The sequence below is a fragment of the Pinus tabuliformis genome, chromosome 9 (assembly GCF_031772625.1).
Source record: "Pinus tabuliformis cultivar Carrire ecotype Pingquan chromosome 9, CPIR1, whole genome shotgun sequence".
In the NCBI taxonomy this organism is placed as follows: Eukaryota; Viridiplantae; Streptophyta; class Pinopsida; order Pinales; family Pinaceae; genus Pinus; species Pinus tabuliformis.
In genome coordinates, this window is record NC_142307.1 from 1,654,374,161 (window position 1) to 1,654,396,478 (window position 22,318).

The 22,318-nt window shown below is 35.6% G+C and overlaps 1 protein-coding gene across 2 annotated transcripts; it reads left to right on the forward strand.

The window, feature by feature from the left end:
* The first annotated feature begins 7,601 nt into the window (after positions 1–7,601).
* On the forward strand, positions 7,602–20,879 carry LOC149155204 (uncharacterized). Of its 2 annotated transcripts, none has more exons than XM_089446082.1 (2): positions 7,602–7,756; positions 20,460–20,879. In XM_089446082.1, the coding sequence occupies exons 1-2, from the start codon at positions 7,628–7,630 to the stop codon at positions 20,661–20,663; spliced, it is 333 nt and encodes a 110-aa protein (XP_089302208.1). In that variant the 5' UTR covers positions 7,602–7,627; the 3' UTR covers positions 20,664–20,879. The 2 variants fall into 2 exon arrangements, with proteins under 2 accessions (XP_089302208.1, XP_089302210.1); XM_089446084.1 differs by lacking the exon at positions 7,602–7,756 and adding an exon at positions 20,196–20,287.
* The last annotated feature ends 1,439 nt before the right edge of the window (positions 20,880–22,318 follow it).

Here is a 22,318-nt window from a genome sequence, read left to right on the forward strand (position 1 = left end):
TCAATGTTTGCTTCCACTTTTACATCCATTTTTGCATCTTATTTTGCATATTTTTTGTCTATTGTTACATCCACTTTTGTTGCACCATATCTTGCGCCTACCATTGCAACCACATTTGCTTACACATTTGCATCCCCTATTGCATCCACTTTTGTTTCATCCATTTTTGCATATACTTTTGTTTTCTTTGTTGCATCCACATTTGTTTCACCACAATTTGTGCCAAGTTTTACACCTACCATTGGACTCATGTTTGCTTCCACTTTTGCCTTCATGTTTGCATCCAAGTTTGCGTTGACAATTGCATCTACTTTTGCATCTACTTTTGCATCCACTTTTGTGTCAGGTTTTTCATGTTGTTGTGCATCTACTTATGTTGTATCCACTTTTCATCCAATTTTACTTCTATTGTTGCCCCCATTTCTATGTTCGCTTTTTCATTCCTTTTCCAACACTCATCATATTTTCTGCATTGATGATATTCCTTATGGCATTGACAATTATGAACAATTGATGACAATGTCAATAATATTGACAATGATGAAAATGAAGATGATGGCGATGACATGAATTGTGATTATGATGATAAAGACGATAGTGGTTACAATGACAATGATGATGATGGCAATGATTATGATGATGACGATGCTAATGACGTTGGTGAATCTTCCCAATTTTAGATGTTGTCATTTTCATAATCATAAGCATTATCTTTGGTGTCATGATCATCATTTTCATCTAGGTCATCATCAAAAACAATAATGGCATGAATGATGATGATGCATGATTACAACAATGTCGATAGAAATTACAGTAATGATGATGATGGGGATGATAAAAATGACAATGACGATGATAATGGTGGTGATGATGATTATCATCGATCATCTGTCAAAAATAGAGTTGTTATTTCTCTTACATATATCAATGTGTCCTAAACAACCCTTTTCTAGCATTGATCACATTTTTTGGGTAGATGATATTTCTTACAACATCTACAATTATGAACAATTGCAAACAATGTCCATAATGATGATGATGATGGCATGAATGGTGATTATGATGATAATGTAATGATGGCAATAACAATGACAAGGATGATGGTGATGATGATGACAATGATTATGATAATGAGAATGACCTTACAATCTTATTGATTTGTGAACAATTACTAGTTTCAATACCATCTTCTGGATACGTATTACTATCATACTTTTTAAATTTTCTGTCTCTCTTGAGGTATCTTACTATAATGGTGTTGTCAACACTAGAAAGATATCTTGTTGTAATGGTGGTTCTAATGTTAGCACTAGCAAAGTTTAGTAGGGAGGATGCTACTACAAGAGGAATTCCTTCTAAGTGACTATGGCATTCAAAATGAGGCTTTATGGGCTGCTTGTTAACACATGTTCTCATGCTCATATAAAATTAATGTGAAAAGTTGCTTTAATTGGTTCCCATGCATAATTGATATTGATAATGGGGTGGTATAAAATTGTAATGGGCATATCCGTTAGTTAGTTATGATGGGTCAACAACATTGAAACCATCCAAGTGACATTTCACCTTGGAACAATCGTCGCTCGTGCGAAAACACGAAGTTTATGTAAATGAAAGTTGTGATTGTAGTGGAATTAAAACCATCGAGAAATATCAAAGAAGACGCTGCCTACCAGTTTTGAAAGACAACCAAGGCATTGAACAACTATTTGCGTTAGGATGTAGTGAGGGAATCGAAGGAAATTTGGCAGCCCTAAGTTGCCATTACTATTGCCAATCACACATTCAATAGTAACCATAAAAGGTAGCCACATATAAACAGAACCTCGAGGTGTTGACAGTCAGAATCTATTGTAATAGCTTTGACGTATATATAGTTTTGTGTTTAGATGAGAATGAAGTGGGCTTCATCCAGGGTTCGGCTCAATCCTCGTCCATTCCATGCAGTGGTGTTTAATTCGCCAAGCAAGAGAATATTACGTGAGTGTTCAGAGTTAAATCAATAGAAATCAAGGACGTGTGATTGTCAAAGTATTGCTCCTCCCTTATGATTGAGCGCTTGATGCGATGGTCATTATCCTTGCGTGATACTTTTATTCCCCATTTTCTATTGAAAAAGTAGCGTTTTTCTGTTCGATTATGATAGGATTGGATGAACGCTAGTTTGGGTGGATGTAGACCCATGTTTTTTTGTGGTGATCTTCAAATGTCTTGAGGATAAGAAAAAAATCCTTGACCAAGGTCCATGGTTTTGGGGATGAGTTGGTCTTCTAGTGAAGCCATGGTTTCCCAACTTCAATCCTCTCACTATGTTGCCGATGACTACTCTAGTATGGGTAAGATTCCCAGTTTTCCCATTCACTTTACCCATCTAGATCTCTTAGAAAAAGTGGGCAATTTTATTGGAAGATTCGTCAAAGTAGACAGGGAAAGACTTTTGAAAGGCATTTTCACCTATGTTTGCATATGTGTTTAGGTAGATCCCAATGAAGTTTTGTGAGATAAAATTGAGCTCAAGTGGATGGGAATTGTGTATTCCCAACCCCTGGACTATGAAAATACAACTTTTCAATATAGGAATTACCAACAAGATAGACACCTTCAAACTGTCTGTCCCTTTCCAATAGGGCCTTCCTCCTTACAGTCATCTAAGAACTCTAGCTGCAGTTGGAGGGATCTTAAGGAAAGAGAGGGATCCAAAATGTAACACCCCTCCCTTGTGTGTCAAACTTTGCAAACCTAAGCTGAGAAAAGCTAGGTATGATGTGTAATATAAAAAGTAAATACATTATTAATAAATTAATCACTTGGAAAAGTGAGACACCAAGAGATGAGATTCTTGCCAAATCACATTGGTGAATGGGAAAGGATAATTCTTTCATGGTAAAGCTTCTCGATTTAATTCTAGATAAGTTGGATGGATTGGAGATAAATATCCATTGAGAAAAACATAAAAGTTGTGCGGGAGAGAAAGGCAATCTTCTATGAGGAAAATCCTCATGGGAGAGAAAGGTGAGCTTTTATGAGATAAGCCTACGCAAATGGATAAAAAGATCCATAAAAGCGAGACACCACTAATGGAAACCATATCATGAAAGAAGGTATTAAATACCCATTGCATAGATCAATTGGAGGCGGTTGATCCATGGCAAGAACCTCGACTCGGTGGTGAACTGAAGAGTCATTTCTAGGTTGGGTAGCGGTGCTCTGTTTTCCAAGTGTCGTTCTCTCTTTTGATCTAGTTTGACTCACTTGCGTGGATTGTTCTGTATGTTGGTTTCTTACCCTCTATGTTATAAATTCCTTAGCATATGAGAGAATTTGATTGAGTTTTAAATGCACTGCATGTGGCGTTAATGAGATGATTTTATGGATACACATAAATGAAATTCTAATTACAGTCACAGTATGTGGATCTTATGTAGAATTGGTGTTAACCTGTCTTTTGTTAAGATAGTGAATAGTCGTGCTTGAGCCGCTATGCAAATTTGTTAACTGTGGTTAAGGCTCGACTGTATAAACTATGGTATAAGTTATTTGTGCTATGCATCCAATGCCGCGCTTCTGATTAATTGTGCATAATCCCTAAGATACACATGTTAACGTGTCATGCAACTGTGGCAGACGGATTATTGATTATGTATGATAAATGATTTTGTTTTGAAACGGTAGAGCATATGGTTCGGGTTATCTAATATATGCATTATGAATTATAGGATGAATTGCATCCATTGAGGCGTTCTAATTATTTATTCGTATTGCATAAGATATATGTCGGTGGTACTTTCGGCCATGACAATAGGAATATGAACATGCTATATGGCAAAGCTAGTTATTGTAAATGGATGACCTGATCTCCATAAATGTTGGATTGAATCCTCAAAGGAGGGATACTCGAATGCGGGATATTGAATAATATTGATTGATTCCTCCTCTGTGATGTGATGTAGGCATGGGTAGAAGTGCTTGTGTTAGCTTTGTTATGAGGTAGTTGTATATGAACGCGTGTGACAACCATTACATCTAAATTTATTACAAGCTAAAATTAGTAAAGGAAACCAACATGTTGCCCTTAATACTGTGGCTAGGAGGTGTCTACTGAAAGAGGACCCAAAGTTGATCATAATTCATGGAACAAGGTACCAATCAACCTTAAGCACAATGCAAGAATATGATGAAAACCTTAAGCATGACCACCAACTCATCGAATGGCCTTGAGGCTGCAATATGCAAGAAGAGGATGAAAAACATTGACTTTGAAAGCTTTTACAACCAGAGAACCTTAAAACCCCAACTCCCTCCTTAGGACAAGTGCATTTGAGTTTACCAAGAGTTGGCTTCCAACACACCCAACGCTCAATGCCAAACATGACATGGTACACTAAAACACAAAGACCGTAAAACCTTTCAACATATCGACAGAGTACACATTCTTCCTTGAAATACACATTCTAAGGAAACCCACAAATGACTTCTCCTCATTTTGAGGATGGTACCTAAGTTAAATTGGATTGCATAGGGATTTCTTAACACAGGGTTCAAAATTATTACAACAATATACTCATTAATCACTAAATATGTCATTTGTAGGAATTGCAGTTAGGTGGGCAGGATAACACTCCTATCCATTTTTAAAGCTACACCCAATTAATAAGTTCTCCATGTGCCACAATAAATGCAATTTTTATGACTATAGTGACACATCCCTCGAGATTTCCTTCCACACCAACACTTTTATCCATGAACTAAAGAGTGACTATTTCATTATTATATTATACATACATGTTAATATAAGCATTAAAATTTGTATTCCTTTGTAAAAAATGCTAGTCCAAGAGATACATTTGATCACCTTGTCTTGTATCCAATATCCAATGTTGACCCCTATATCCTTAGATCTAGAGTGAAGGTTTCATTTATAATGTTGTGTTTGAGCTTAAATTCTAATTAAATATTTGGGTTATCCAAGGTCATTACTTAACTTAATGGCTTTGCAATATACAATGTATCATATTTTTTTTAAGTTCAATTGGTGAGATATGTCTGGGGGATTGAACTTTCGATCACTTGGATACACAAGGGCTTGCCAACATGCTTTTTTCCAATTGTGCTACTACCCTCAGAAAATATACAATGTATCATATTAACATCCACTTAAACCAAATTGACTTTTGGGACACATGTCTCTTTGATGATGAAGGGAATCCAATTATGTGATGTCAAACACATTCCCTCACAAACACTCACAAAGACCCTACACTTTTTAGGGTTCGAACCTAGGTTGTCTGTTATGAAACCAACTCACAAAAAGATAGAAAAGATAGATCAACAACTTAGAAATCAGCCTCTTCGAGGGGGCAACCTCCTTTACATTACACAAAAGAACAATTATTGGATGATACAAATGACAAAGCCTCATTTCTATATATAGGAGTCTAAGGGGTCACAATATAATCAAATTCAACATAACAATAATAATATAAGGGCACAAAAATAACAATAGTTGGCTTCTATGGGGCACAATAATAACAATATGGGGACAATAAGGGCACAACAATAACAGTAAGGGCCACAATGACACTAGTAATGGGGGAATCACTAGTGTTATAGGGACCTAACATTGTCTATATGGAAACACTGTATAATTTTGAATTTATTTATTGTAGATTTGTACATAGATGGATATTTCTTTCTTTGCATTTATCTTTTAGACTTCTTGCTTTCACCAATTGATTTAGAGCTTATGGAGTCTCAAGTAGCACCAATCCCCTTGCTTCTATTGGATTGAATAACATGATTTCTCTTTTGAAATCCATAATATCTCATTCACATGCTTCCTATTTCTCCCATAAGACTTTAGCACAGACTCCATGATCATGTTTGTGTCCCTCTTAATAACGCACTCCTTGGAAGGGGCCATAAAATCTTTTATTAGGACTAAACTTGGATGTCTCTTCTTTCTTGCCCTTTGATTCTTCATTCAATCATACCACCCATCAACTTGCTATTTTTCCATTTTTCTTATAATGACCTTTGTTGTTGGGAAGGTGCCTTTCAAGTATTTTGTCTTTGCATATAGATACACATAAAGTATCATTATTTTAATCTAATGGACGTGGTTGTTAAAATCACCAATATTTAATTAAATATGCATTGTTATACCTTTGCTCAAGTCAACTTCAATTCAAATTCTAACACATGTGTGTATACCCTTCCTTGCTTAGTTTGTATATTGTTGTAAGTCCCCAATATATTTATGTTGGCTTTTGAAAGATCATCTCATCCCAAAATAAGTAGGGGGGATTCAATATTCAAATCCAGAGTGGGGTTGAAGAAATGGATATTGAAGATGGATTCAATTATAGAAACTATCTTTTGAAAAAAGGTTAGTTTTTCCCCAAAAAGAAAGTCCCTCCTTTGAGACCATGCCACAACTTCCATAGTTGTGAAATTTTACAATAATAGAACCTCTAGAGTAGAGGTTTACCATATACTTAGAACTTAGGTTGGAATTGATTTGATTCTTGAACTCTTTAGATGATGACTAGAGATCATTAAATACATAGTTTGAAGCGTTTGCTTGTAGTTATTAATGAACTTGTTAACCATCCATAGATGAATACTTCCCTTGCACATGTGCTTGATTTTGTCAATAATGAAATAATCCTACTATGTTTTTGGTATATTCGACAAGACTACATCTTTAAAATAAAGAAGATTCAATTCTTAATGCTTTGCAATCCTGTAAGAGGGAGGGACAATCGAAGTCACGCAGGAGGAGGTATTCCCTTTGTTTAGCGAAACTCTACAGAGATAAAGCACTAAATGCAAGATTAACCCCTTGTTTATGTGATAATTAGGGAATATATATCTATTCTCTCAAAGATTAGTCTTATATATTCAAAAAGAATTTCTCATTTATTCTAAATAACACTTAACACTGTTTATAGAATAATTTCTCACCATTACAATCACAATAATCATTTTTCAAGGCAAAAACTACATCAAAACTTTTTGAATATGCAAGTAGATAATCTCCACAAATGAAGATGAAAACATATTTTGAGCATGTTTAAAGTGGATTAAACTATAATAATAAAAGACACAACAAAAATCTTGATACAATAATAGCTCAAATAATTATCTTTAACAAAAATCTATTAAAAATTACTATAAAATTATAAAATGAAATTAACATTAATAAATAATCAATCAATTTATATAAAATCCCAATTTAATAATGAATAATTACTTAATTCTTTAAGTTCCACTTCAAAGAAAGCATTGACACATCAGCTAGAGAAGGGTGCATTATTGTTTTTGGAGTAAGAGAAGGGTGCATTATTGTTTCGGAGTTCTATGTCCATCGCATCAATATTTTATTTGATGTGCCCAATTATTTTTCCAAAGTAAAACTATTATTCAGCTTAAATAATATAATGTATAATATTTCAAATTCTATAAAATGTATAATATTTCAAATTCTTTAAAAATCCGTTTTACTGAAACACAAATATATGGCCGTTGATGACATGAGTAGATATTCTATCCCGCCTTTAAATTCAAATCTTCTTGGTAGTTTGGCGCCATTGCGCGTATCCCTCTCAACGAGCTCAGTAGCTCGCATATGAACAATCATGGTTTGCAATCGCATAAACATTGCCCCAGAATCGATCCACGAGCCACCAGATCTCTCTCTGCACGACTTCCAACAGTTCATCTGCGTTTCTTCGTGGTCAAAACGATTTCAGAAAAGGTATTTTTTCTGCAAGAGAGTGCTAAAATTGCAAAGCGCCATTATTTTCTTGTCGCCGTCATGAATCTTCTACGCCTTGTCCTAATGAAATTATTTAGAGTTCTTGATTGGAAAATTTGCCATATTTCAACTTTCTGGAAATATTTCATTAAATAAGCTACTGTGTTATCTAAAATAAATCTGAAGAAAGAGGCCGTGCTCAAAACAATGTTTTAAGCAGCAAATTTCACAAGGGTTATTTCTGGTTCAGTTATTCTGAGCTTTCAATGGAAAATTTTGACTCTATTTTGGCTTACAGGCAAGATTTCATAAACTAACGCTCTCTATAAATGGACTAGACAAGGTTGTGCTCAAAATTTTGTTTAAAAAATGGTAGAGTTTGGGAAGAAGTTCTTTAAGTTAATGGATCAGCATTCAGATGCATTTCGAGTGGTTTGATTGAATGATTTTTGTCTCAGTTCCGCACATTTAAAAGTTTTGGAGAATGGGAATTGATAATTCTGGTATTTGATGGTGTTCTATTCAAATTACACAGAAGAAGATAGAAAGCTAGGGCTTTTAGAGGCTAAGCGTACACAATGGCACAATCTTTACAGGTTTTCGTGAGATTTTTAAGACAGGCAAATAGGATAGAAAATTAGGGATTTCACTAAGCCAAGAAAGCTAATGCTACATTCTTTACAAATTTACTTTAGAGTTTTGAGACTGAACATTTTTTATGTTCAAGTGGTTCGTAGATATCTTCATGCGGTTTCTATTTCCATGGAACCAAGAATTTGATACCTCAACATGAAATACTGTGCTCCGAAGGGTTTTCCCTTCCAGCTCATCTTTGTGTAATGGAATAGAATCGTTAATGCTCTTTAGTGTCTAGAGAAGTCAAAACTAATGGATCAGGAAGCAGGGGCTATTGGAACGGTTAGTAATTGAGGGAAACACTATCCTTCACAATATAACAACGTAGAGGAAAACTCATGGTACATTTTTGTAGTTTTGGTCAGATTAGGCCATCCAAGCATGCCGTTAGAGATTTCAGAGAGAAGCTGTTTGTTTTCTTTAGCACCGGCTGAAGGGGAGAACTTTTGCCACATTCCGGGGTCATCTCTGTTCATTATAGAAGGAGGTCTTGTAACCTGCTCCAAACTGCCAGTTTCTCTCTTTGAAAGTTTGAATTGAAAACCAGTGCTGGGTCGAAGGTTTACTCATATGAAGGATTCAGAAAATGAGAGTCCTTTAGTGAGTCCATGAAAAAGTCTTGGCGAAGATTTGGGGCAAATTGATACCTGCAACAGAGCCAACAAAGTTCCAAAATTAGAGCCAACCTCACCAATTAAAATCTGCAAACAACCTGGAATCCTATCTTTAGGACGAGATTGTTTGAAGCACCCCGAAAACTCAAGTATGTTATTACTATGCTACCTTTCTATAGACTGGAATTATTTATTTTATTGTTGCAATATCCGTGATATAGTCCTGGTTCAAGCAATTGAAAGATAGACTTGATTTTTCTTCTAGTTGATTATGAGACTCTGTACTCAAGGTCATAAGAAAAAAAAAATCCAAAACTTTTTAGCTAGTGAAGTATAAGTTCCTGAAAGTTAAATAGTAACTATCTCTATCCAATTACCCACTGTGTAGGCAGGCATATCATTGATTTTAGCAAGCCTTAGCATTTTCCTGTCTACCTGGATAAGGAAGCAAAATACAAACGAATAACTATATTATCCATGGTTGAACAGGACAGGTAAAAACCATTGTTTCCTTAAATTAGTTTCATCTTTTACCCCTATAATAAGTTATTGTGTCAAGTTTCTGAACTCTTCCCTGACACACATGAAAGTCACATGCAGTTTCAACAATGGTATTGATAAATTATAACAAATTCTTGTACAAGAACATTCTTATAGTCGTTGCCTCTCAATGCCAAGCAGATGTTGCAATGAGAATTTTGTCCAACCATCCAAAATAGTAAATACATAGCTCCTCCTTCTTCCTTAGTCTTATAGCTATTGCAATATGATTAACAGAGCAAAGATTTAACCGTGTCCTTAACATTAGCACTGAGATGATATACACTAAATCCTGCCATAGTCACTCTAGCTCTCCATTTTCCTGTAACTTCATACCTCTCAATCCTTTCTTCTCCCTCACAAGCAATTATGTTCACTGTGTCTCAGGCAAGGCATTGTTTTTCAACATTCATACGATTTCTGCTATCCCTTTTAAGTGTAGCATCTAGCGACTCAAACACTGATGAGTAATAGTTTAATGCTTCCATGGACTAGGGGATGAAAGGTGTATTATTAGTGTTAACCTCTTGTTTTATGATCAGAAAGTAGAATGTCATGCTTGGAGGCCTTTTCTAACATATTGTTATTCGGTAACCATAAACTGCTATTCACAAAAACCAGGTATCATAATTTCTTTAATTTCAACTTGTTTCTCTTATTGGGGACAATGAAATTTACTGTCTTGCAATCTCTCTCACATGCAAATGAGCTAGCAGGTTTTCTTGAAATACAATTAAGAAACTGCTGCAAAATTAGCAAATTAACTCCATAAGATTCCCCCACAAGACAATGTTGTTGCTTGCCCCTTGTCATAGTTAGTTGCTTGGAGTCCACAAAATACTCCCACCTCCTTTAAGAATTCAATTCATCTCCAATCATTCACTGCTTCTGTGGGGAAGGGTGCATTCTTCTTGTTACCTCTCAAATTGTATGTAATGATAAGAGCCCTAATCCACAATGTACAACTTCAGGGAACTGTTAGGATGGTCACCACCTTCACCTCAACAACCTATCTTCTTCACTTTAGGCTGGCTCTCCTTTGGCTCAAGGGGATATACCTAATACTATTAATAAGACAAAGAAATGAGGCACAAGGTGAAGTTGAGAGAAGCCTTAGTAAAATAGAGTTTTGGAGTTTTTAGGGTTTTAGAATAAGTGATGGAAGGAGAATCAAATGGCTTATGAGGTCAAGAAGAAACTCTTCGGAGAAGTGGCTTATTTTCTTCAAGGATTAGGGGTTTGAGACTAGAGTCTAGAACCAAAAGGAAAGAGTGATCCCTCACTCAATGAAGAATAAAAATGAATATCAAGGTCTACAAGAAGGGAACTTTCAATGGAAAACCTTCACCAACAAGATCAAATATGTTTTGATAAATGTACTTAATACTTCTTACTAGGGAACCAAAGGAAAAACATAGCAAGGTGCCAAATAATCACCAAATCAACAAAGGAGTAATGCAGAAGAAAAACCCTAAAACATCTCCCTTCCAAGTGGTAACTTACCCCCTAAATGGATTGATCTTCAAGTCTTGTAGAAGACGAGTATTTCATCATTAATCTGTATGCACCAAAATTCAAATAATAACCAAGAAAGAGAAGCTTCAAGATTGAAAACAATCATCCACAAAAAAAGAATCCCTTACACCATAAATGCTCCAAGAAAGATATGTCAATTAAGTTCCAAGGAGTGAGAGCTACAAAAATCCAACCATGAGTGAAATTGAGGAAGTGCATCTCTTTACACATGAGATTGACCTCCTCATCAACAAACACATCATTGACAATAAAACCAAATAAAATGCTCAAGGGAGCTTATTTTTGTTACACTACTGCTCAAGTGAACTTATTCATTTTCCTACCCTACTGTAGCATGTACAAAATGCAACTACTAGGTGAAGTCAGTGATCCAATGCAGCCACCTTAACATCTTGGAAGCACAATGCCCCTTCCCTCAGTGCTTAGTCATCATGGAAAACAGGGAGACATCAAACTCTGAATGGTTACAAGTTGGAATCTTTGTCAATGCCTCTCTGGGAATGAATTTGGATTCCTGCAAATGAAGTATGTCATGAAGGGGCTATAACTTTGGACATGTTCTGCTACATGATATATCTACCCATCCGTGCAAAGGACTGTTATAATTGTTGTCAAACCATAAGGTGTTTTCTTGGCTCTTGAGCATCTCTTCCGAGAAAACAATATCCCCCTTTACTGCACGTTTTTGGATTCTGGTTTTAAGACTATATGAAAAGGTACAAGACTGTTGTATTTTTGAGTCTTGCACAGATTCAGCAGTTTGCATGTCAAGGCCATATTATCAGTTCTGCACTCTTCTGTTCCTTTTGGACACAAATCACTGTTCTTTTGCAAGGCATTCCCGGACAAATTTCAACAATGTGGTGATCCATATGACCAATTGGTGTGTTCTTCTGCCTTACAAGAGAATCAATTTTATTTTCTAAAGTATGCCAAAGAATGGCACCAATGTCATTCTCAGGGCATCTTCAAGCATGTATTCTTGAGTAGGGCATTGATACATCCTCGAAGGACTGTCCCCAAAAACTATTTGAAAAATGAATACAACATTTACTATAATAGGTACAAGTTGATACTTTCCAGGAATGGTTATTACCTTGCTCAATCTACCACATACATCTTTTTTATTGTCATTTTCTATCATGGTGTATACATTTTTTTCAACAATTTTGAAGTGTGCCCTGCCTTCAATGCAATGTTGGTTCCAGGAAGGAGTATAATCACTGTCGAACTACCATGACTACCATTTAATGATATCAGGCCTGTTTCTTCAAAATCTAGCAAGCTCTCACAAGTCAAAGGCCAGACATTAATAGAACAATGAGGTGCATTTCCATTGTCACCTCAACAATCCTCCTTCTGCTTTTTAGTGGAATTATACCACACAGGAGGCTTCCCAATTTTCACCTAAATGATATTCTAAGTTATATGGATCAAGGTGATATATCAGATGAATCAAAGCTAAGTAAAGGTTCTTTCAATGGACAAGGGCACAATTGTCTATGTGTAGGAGCAGTGTACCATATACAAAGCCCTAGAGAGGTACTTGTGACCTAGGGTTACATCATGTAGATCAAAAAAGGGATGCCTATGTATACAAATACCAAGAAAAGGTTTGCAAATAAGAAAAGGCAAACCTTCGATTTAAGACCCAAGTTGAAGCCTTAGCCAAAGTTAGGATTTAGCTAGGGCACAAATTACCTAGGGTAGACTGTTGGGGAAAATTCAAGCATGAAGAGAGCTAGATTTTGAGTGCCAAGGATCAATCAAGTTTAACTCAAGCTACTAAAGCCTCAATGTATATCCAATAGGAGACCCTTGTTGAATTTGACCCTATGCCCTAGCCCTAGCGGCCTGCTTTAAAGGACTTCAAAAAATAGAAGAGGAGATAAGATGAAAGTTTTTATGATTTTTGATCACAAAAAGGATTCCTAGTGCCTTTTCCTACCTGGGTGATGTAGTCTATAGGGCTAAATTTAAGATAAATTAAATTTATGCTTGGAGTAAGAGGGAAAACCCTAGTTTTCACTTGATAAACCCTAGCTATCTTTTTAATGGGGGGGAAATTAAATAAATGAAAGCTCTCTAGGAGGTCCTTTATGGTATTCAAGGTTTAGCATGCAATAATCAAGCAAGATTTCCATATAAGATATGCATGTAGAGATGGAATAAGAAAAACCCTAGCATAATTTTATCACATGAAAAACAATAAAAATCTGCAATTACACTTAAATTCTTCCAAGAAATAGCCTTCTTTCAATCCCAAAAAGACACCTCCAAGACACAAATCATTCGCCAATAGCAATGGGTCCAAAAAGATCACATCTCCACAAGTAGCGAGTTGCATGTAGGCTAAGTAGAGCTTTATAAAAGAGGTTGAAATCCACAAGTGATGATGATAAACAAGGGAGTGATCCTCTATTTATATGAGGTCAATCACTTCCATTAGTTTTCCTAAAATCCTTATAAGAAACTTAATTCTGAGTGGGCTTGAAGTAAATGGGCTACCAAGCCAACTCAATAGTTCAATACAAAAAAATAAGCCACTAATGCTCGCATGCATGGGTTGAAACTCTTCCCAAGCATGATGTTATGCCCTTTTAGGCGTAATAAAGCTCCAAAAATACAAAACAAGGGCTAGATGCATCTCCAACCATCATAATCAATCATGAATTGAGGTTGAGTCATCAAATCAAGCCTTAAAACATCTCCCTTTATTTTCCTCCCGTCATATGGATTATAATTGATAATCTAATATTTTTTAACTTCATTTGATTCTCTGAAGTTGATTCCCTTCCTCCATTTTCATTAAAATCATCATGTTATAAGGCAAAAGGGCATACCTTTATATGAAATTTTGCCAGCAAAGAGTCCAAAATTAAATTTTCATGCAACTAAGCAACATTGCTTTTTAACAATACTCTTGGTTCAACATTTTTTGACAATGGTCTTGGTTCAGTACTTTCTTACGAGCAGAGCCCTCTCCATTCCTTCAAGCAAGAGTGGTCTCCTTGGAAAAACAATAAATATGACCATTTCAATTTTTTCATAATGTAATACCTTGTACCGGATATCTTTGGTTTATGCCTTCTAAAATCTTGGATACCTCATCAATTTTTCCCTTAGAGAAACACTGTTTTACAGAGTCAAAAAGTTAGTTTCACAACCTCTTCTAATTATTTTGCCTTCTAATTGTAATGATTTTTCCACTTCACTGGTCTGAAGTAGAGCAGACATTACTTCTATGTATACTTTAACATGTACAGAGGATTTACAATCTATCACTTCTTCAAGAACTTTTTATGCCTCAATTTTTTTTCCTACCTTCCCAAGATGATGCATGCCATAGATAAAACTTGCATGACTTGGAACAACATGTTCCCTAAGCATTTTGTTCAGTATCTGGGTAGTGGCTTGAACTTTCTTTGATTTGCAGCAAGCTTTGATGAGTGAATAGTACAGAGCATCCTCCTACAACATGGCATAGAGCAAAATATGCTTAACAGAAGTAGTCATTCACATCAATAGCAGGAAAACCATCCTGATGTGTTTCCAACAAAACATTATCTTGTGATACCCTACACACCACCATATTGGGTAAAAATGTAAAACTAGCATGTGTACCCCCAATGCCAACATTTTTTTCAAGAAGTTCCAAACCATAGCAGACAAGACTCTAGATACTAAAATGACAAGAAAAGTTTACAAAACTTTGAGAATTGTCAAGCCTGTTTCAGACTCTCAGATATCTAGTGAGCTATGCCTGTCCATGAATGCACGTGAGAGACCAATAATATACAAGAAGGCAATGAAACAATCACAAAAGCACCTACACTCAAAATTCCATTCCGGAAAGAAGGAAAAGACTCACTAAGGATACCAAGGGGTGCAAAATTCTAGATGTGAGGAATAGCAGTTACTGAGGAATACGGTTCATCTATTCTTACTGTTACAGATAATGCATTTACCAGATTGGCTCAAGGTCTATTTCCTAGTGTCATGGAACACTGTGTTTTGATGATGGCTTTTGGTCTTGTTCCCATGGAACTGTAGTTGCATCTGGCTTAATCAATATGAAAGGGCTGCCCTGTGCGTGATTAGGAAGAAGTTTCCTTTCTTTCTCCTCTGGGTTATGTTTCAAAATTATAACCATCAGCTATCGGCATGTTGAAGGGATCACACACCTTTCAAGCAGAGCCCATTTTTCTGCAGGATTGTCCATAGGCATTGTTGCAGGTAACACCCCTTCATACAGAAGCCAGTTTTCCACAGAAGAATGGTGGCTGTTCAGTGACTCAGGGCCTCTCTGTGCAGTCACAAGTAGTATCAGCATTATAACATATCCTTTCAGAATTCAAGTATATCTTCTCACTGGAAAGCAAAACAACCTCACTTCAGAAACAACAAACAGTGTAGATTAGGGTGAAATTTGTGATCTATGATCTTCCTGATATATGTCATTCCCTTTCTAATCTTGATGACATTTTACAGGTCTGTATGAGCAGAAAGAATTCTCTCAGTGCTTAATCATTTTGAATTTTTATGGCTTCTCATGTTGGTCCCCATGTGAGTATCAGTTAATACTGCTGTCAAATTGTATAATACAGATAGACATGAGGATTGAACACAGAAGGTCTACATAAACCAGTTTTGCAGTGCTTCCTTTTGCTATTCATAAACAACTTGCACTGTGGGAATGTACTACCTGCAAGGTTGCGTTGTTTGTTTCATGAAAGGCTGGCCGCTAAATGGCATTGGGAGCCCAGTTGTTTACTTTCCAAGTTAGTCATTCCTATCAGATTTACTTTGGCTAAATATCGTAAGTTAACACCCCATCTTTTGTGTCATATGAAGTTGAAGTTGAATCTTTAGAGTAACAATATTCTCCAAGCTTGTTTCTTTTGTTCAGCAAAATAGATTTCTAAGTTTATTGTTCTTTGTGTCACTGGCCCATAGTAAGGTTGCTTATTTAAATAATTTATTCAAATTATCATTTCTGTTATTAAACAAAAAATATTGTATAGCCCAGAATTGGGCCCACTGGAGTTCATTCCCCTGTTAGGTCAACATAAAACCTTTGTTGCATAGATCAATGGGCCATGCAACATTGGGCATATCATTTTTTAAATTTCAATAAAAAAAAATTATTTGAAAATTAAATTTTTAATACAGTTTTTTTATGAAGAACCCAAAGAACCCGAAGAACCCAAAGAACCCAACCCGAAGAACCCGAAGAACCCAAGCACACGAAGAACCCGAAGAACCCGAAGAACCGAAGAACCGAAGAACCCGAAGAACCCAAGAACCCAAGAACCCGTTAAAGGAAAAGAACCCAATTTTTTTTTTTGAAGAACCCGGTTCTTCATGGAAGAACCCGGTTCTTCTGGGTTCGTCTGGGAAGAACCCGTACCCGAATCCGGTACTTGGGTGCGGGAACCCGGGACGGGTTCGAGAACCCTACCCCCGGGTGCGGGTACCCATGCAACACAGATTTTCATGGATATAACTTAATATAACTTTCTTATGTAGAAAACATGGCTTATCTTAGGCTTAACCATGCATATAAAATACCACCTATCATCTTCATTGAAAAAAGAATGGTGTCTTTGTTCATAAATATCAGTGATTAATCGTAGGAATGGCTATTATTCTCTATCAAACAAAATCAAGGACTAAGTAATGAAGATCTTGGTCGACAACAAAACTTATGATTATTAACTTCACATTAAAATTCACTTCATCTCTGCCACCTTCAAGGAAATCTTTGTTATCCATCACCATATTGATGTTGTGACTTGGTCCTTGAAAAACATTCAGCATGTTTGATTCATGGAAACCTTCAAGTTAGACAGTATATGTCATGCTAACTTGCAAGAGATTGGTGTGAGGTACATTGAGGCTTGCACGGCCTGCCCTGCAGTTTGCCCTCATGAAAGCATAGAAGTAGATTATAACCAGTTTCTTAGGAAACCATGAATCCTTTCTAGCCTTGACATCTCCATGACCAACAAGATATACAACTCCTGATAATTCAGAACACTTCCATAGTTCCAAATGTACATCACAAGAAGGAAGCAGGTGGCAAAAACCATTTATCCAACCATTTTCCCCCACTTTCATCAAAACTGCAGAAAAATAAAGTAGCTCAGTTGATCCAAATAGAACAGGAAATCCAATCACAAGGAATATATTTTTTGCCCATATAAGAACCATGACAAGAGTCACTAGGCTTGTAGTCACCATAATCATCTCTACCTTTGTAATGTCATATGCATTTGATATCTCGACCGTGCTCTTAAAACAATCACATACCAAGACACACATTATCATTAGAACCCAGTTGATGACAAGAATGTAGATCTGACCCATGAACCGTCGGGATGTGTGAATTATTTTCAATCTGGGAAAGCATCCTAGGGCCATGGACATTTTAATAGATGAAATTGTTGCTGAGATCATTGCCTGGCTTGCAATCATGGCAACAACACTAGCTATCACGAAGACTGGCCAGATAAAACCATCTGGAATTGAAGCAGAGAATACATTCTCCACCACAGAGGGATGCTTCATAAGATATGAAACTTGATCCATATAAGCCAATAGTAGGCATGGGAATACTACACATGTGAGGGCTATCTGGATGGATCTTACTAAGAAGTGACCCAAATCAGCAAACATAGCTTCAGCTCCTATTATGCATAACACGCAACCTCCTAGGGACATCCATGCTTTGATAGTGTTCCTCTTGAACAAGTAATAGATATAAACATGATTGAATGCCCTTAAAATTGTCATGTCATGTTAAATAATATTGTAAAGTAAAATAGAACCAATAGAGAAAAACCATATCATGAGTGCCAGAGAAAATGTCATGCCTACTTTGCTTGTACCAAACTGTTTTATGCTGAACAAGATCACCAGGAATATGATCGAGACAATGACCACTATGTCTTCCATAAAGCTAGATATTTCATCTTGCATGCCACTAACAATAGACATGACTGATATTGCAGGTGTAAGTATGCCATCCCCAATTACCATGGAAGTACCCATGAGAAACAAGAGTAGCAGTAGGGTCTTCAATTTTGTACTTCTCTAAAGGCTTTCTTTGATTCTTAATCATCTTTCCAGTTTCGGGGTGGGCAACTTGAGCTTGAAACTGGAATTTTTTTCATCTGATGGTTGCTGGTTGGGGAGCAGATTGACCTTCGCATATGTGGAAATCAAAGAGTACAAGGAAAATGTCCCCCCTTCACCATTGTCATTGGCTTTGAGCATAATGAACACCTATTTAGCCAAAGGGATGAGGGCTATTATGTACATCACTAAAGCTAATGCACCCAAAACATCTTCCTCTCCTTTGGTACAAGCTTGGATGAATACACTAGTGAAAACATACAAGGAGTTGGTACCCATATCTCCATAGACCACTCCAAGTGTTTGGAATGCCAAGTCGAGCGTCTGTCCTAATGAAAGGTCCTTATCGTGGCCCTTATGAACACCGGGCATGTCCATGGCCTCCACATCAAAGGAATCCACTCACTTGGTCTTTAGAACGAGCCCACGCCTCATTTTGTCATGTCTGATCATCGTCAACAAACCACCTTGGGGATTACCCTTCCATTTCACTTCCATCAACCGACCTGGACTCTGATGACAATAAAGACATTGAGCCCTCACTGATCCCATCACTGTCTTTCTCATCCTAGACATTGATATGATAATGGGGTTGGAAATGACAAGAATGATACACAAAAGAGAAATCAATAAAAACTTAGGAGAATCCCCACAACTGTTTATAAAAAAAGCACAAGTTTATCATCCAAAGAAGCAATTTCTGCATTCAAAGACCACAATCCTCAATCTCATAATTTTATCATCCATAGAAACAACTCCTGCATTCAAATCCCATAATCCAGAAAAAGAAAGAGCTCAATCTCTTCGACCCACATCGTAACATCGCATCCCACATCCAGATTTCCATTGAAATCTTGAAAATCCTCATACCCAAATGATTTTTTGCAGTGACTTCTATGAATACATTACCATCCTTCGATCAGAGCGTTTTTGTTAAAGAAGAAACATATTATATATCTTCAAGGAGAAACATATAATGGTAATGCAAAGTTTTAAAAGGTATGTGATCCTTAGGCTTATTGGAGAGTATATAAAAAATTTCACACCTTTTTATGAGATATGGGAGGAAAACATGTTAAAGATTTTTAATAAATATAAAATTTCCAAAATGATGCTAGTTACGTGTGATTCTTTTTTCATTGTTTGTGATTATGAAAAATGAAACTCAATGTTTTTTCATTAGTGCACACATATTTCATTATATAATTGCATATAGAAAAATCATTCCAGAGCCGGTAACAATAAAAGTGAAGAATTTATGGTCCAACGTTATATTTAAGGGAGATGTTTAAGGATGACGTTTGAATTTTGTTTTTCATTTTAAGAAATTTGGAGCAAATATTAGGAAGGACTTTGAGAGAGGATTGTCCTTGATTTTCGAAAATGGAGTTGTTCCTTTCCAGCCATATGCCCCAAGTGACCATCAAAGGGAGAGCTCATAAGTTTTTTGGATGTTTTCCTTATAGCCATTTTTTTACACATATCCATAGAGTCCCCATGCTATTGATGTGAATTACTTGTTCGGTTTTTTTTAACCAAAATTTTTAACGAAACAAGAAAAATTAAAAAAATGCCTCAAGATCAAAGACTGAAACAAAGACCTATTGACATACCTTTTAAAGTATGGAAAGAACTTGTAAAATCATATGAGAAGTTGGATGCACAAAGAAAAGTTGGCAATGAGAGCATTCAGGTATTGAATTTTTCATTAAACATTATTTAGAATGTATTAATATTTATAAGTATCTTAGACATGTATTTGTGTGAAAATAAATTGAATTAGTTTATTTTTAAGGACAAGGCATCCAAGGCGAGGTTAACCAAGACAAAAGTCACTCATCGTAGTGGCCAGAAAGGTTTAAAAGCACTGATAACAACCTTTGTAAGTATATTAAACATGTGATATTTTTTTAATAAATTTTGTACTAGAAGAAAGTCATTGTTATCTAATTTTTCCCTATTTACTGATTGATAGGAACTAAAATATGGAAGACCTCCAAATCATTTGAAAAAGGAGGTGCTGCAGTAAAAGAGATGGGTTGAATTTGTTGTTTGGATGGACTCTATGGTATGTAATCTTAGTTGGATTTCCAACATACTTTTAAACCATATTTTCATTTTATTTTTTAGTACTATTAGATATTATATCTTACTTCATTTTATGGTTAACATTGTATAACAAAAACATGCGTTGTGTTATCTAATTAATACTAACATGTAATATTGATTTTTTTTGTCAGAATGCTATAGGTAATGATTGCCAAGACGATGATCCAAATTATGTTCAACATATATCAGGAGATGATGAGGATGAGGATGAGGATGATGATGATGGTGGTGAAGGAGGAGATGATGATGATAGTTGTGGTGTTGGTGATGATGTGGATCAGAGTAATGAGGATGGTCAAGATGATCATGAGGATGATCTTGGTGGTGGTAGCTAGGCATGCACATGCATTGTTTTTTATGAAGAAATTATTGTGTAGAATGACATTGTTATGTTTAGATGGGTGTTGTGAATTTACCCTATATCAATGAGACATTTTGATTTTGTAATCATACGATGAGTTTGATTTATGTATGTTGTTAATTTATCATAGAATAACGATATTCATGAAATATTTTGATTTGTTAATCATATTTGAATTTTACTTGTTTTGATTAAAAATAATACTGATTTTATTAGTATTATGTTGCTATTTTATACATGTTTTGAAAATTGTTAATGACACATTGTTATTTTTTGGATGGATGTTGTCAATTTCTCTTAAATTTCTTTACAAATGATTTTGAATTGTGATATCTGCTTTAATGATATTTAGAAACTATCATATATTTCACTATGAATCTATAGAGGGGGTCATATATGTAAAGAAAAATATACTCTATATAAGAAGTCAAATGCGGATGTAACCATGGATGCAATATTGAAAGTAAAATTGGGTGTTAAACTAGGAATTAATACAAAATGCAAACAATTGACATACAAAGTGTTTTAAATTAGAAGTGAAAAATTGTGCAATAGTTGACACAAAGAAGGGAACAAAACATGGCATACAAAAGGATATCAAATTGGGAAAAAACAAGGACACATAAATGGGCACCAAATTAGATGCAAAAAAAGACAACAACTAGATGTAAAATAAGATGCAAAGTTGAGCGTTAAAAAGATACAAAAAACGTTACAAATTAATATGCCAAATGATGATGCAAATAATGGTGTAAATTTGGGATGCAAACTTGGGTGCAAAAAAGGAAAAAAAAAAGATGTAAGAAAAGACATAAAACAAGATGCAAAATGGGGCTGAAAAAAGGAGAAACCAAGGATGCCATATTGGATGTAAAAAATGATTCCTAATCACATGCAAATTTAGGCTCGAACTCAGACACAAAATTATATGCAAATGTGGACACAAAATGAGGCAAAAAAAGATGCAAATTTGGATGGTGAAAACGATGTAAAACTAGACACCAAAAAAATGCAAAATTGGATGAAAAAGTCGGTGTAAATAGTGGTGCAACATTGGACACAAGTAGACACAAAAAAATGGTGCAAAAGGGGCATAAAATAGCTTAAAATTGGATGCAAAACTTGGTGCAAAAACAAATACAAAAGTAGACGTAAAAAATGGCTCTAAATTGAATGTACCATTAGACACAAAATAAGATGCAAAGGTGGACACAACACATGACTCAACATAAGATGCAAATATAAATGCAAATTTGGATGCTCAAAATGATGTAACATTAGATGCAAGAGATGGTGTTAAAAATGATGCAAAATTGGATGAAACGAATGACGCAAAATATGGTGCAAAATGAGATGGAAAAAATGGAGACAAATCAAACGTAAATGTGGATGTAAAAAATGGTCCAAAAAAACATGCAAAAATGGGCACAAAAATGGATGCAAAATTTGGTGCTAAATCAAATTCAACACATGGTGCAAAGATAGGCACCAAAGCTGGTGCAAAAATAGAAGCAAAAACTAGTGTAAGACTAGATACAAAACCTGGCGTAAGACTAGATGCAAAAACTGACACAAAATGGATGCATAAAAAGACGTTAAATTGGATTCAAAATACAGTGTAAACTTGAT

What these genes read in the sequence shown, in the direction of transcription:
- LOC149155204 (XM_089446082.1), top strand. Translation starts at nt 7,628, where the DNA reads ATGAACAATCATGGTTTGCAATCGCATAAACATTGCCCCAGAATCGAT. An exon ending in TCAAAACGATTTCAGAAAAG is followed by an intron (nt 7,757 to 20,459) that starts GTATTTTTTCTG and finishes TTTTTTTGTCAG; the next exon opens with AATGCTATAGGTAATGATTG.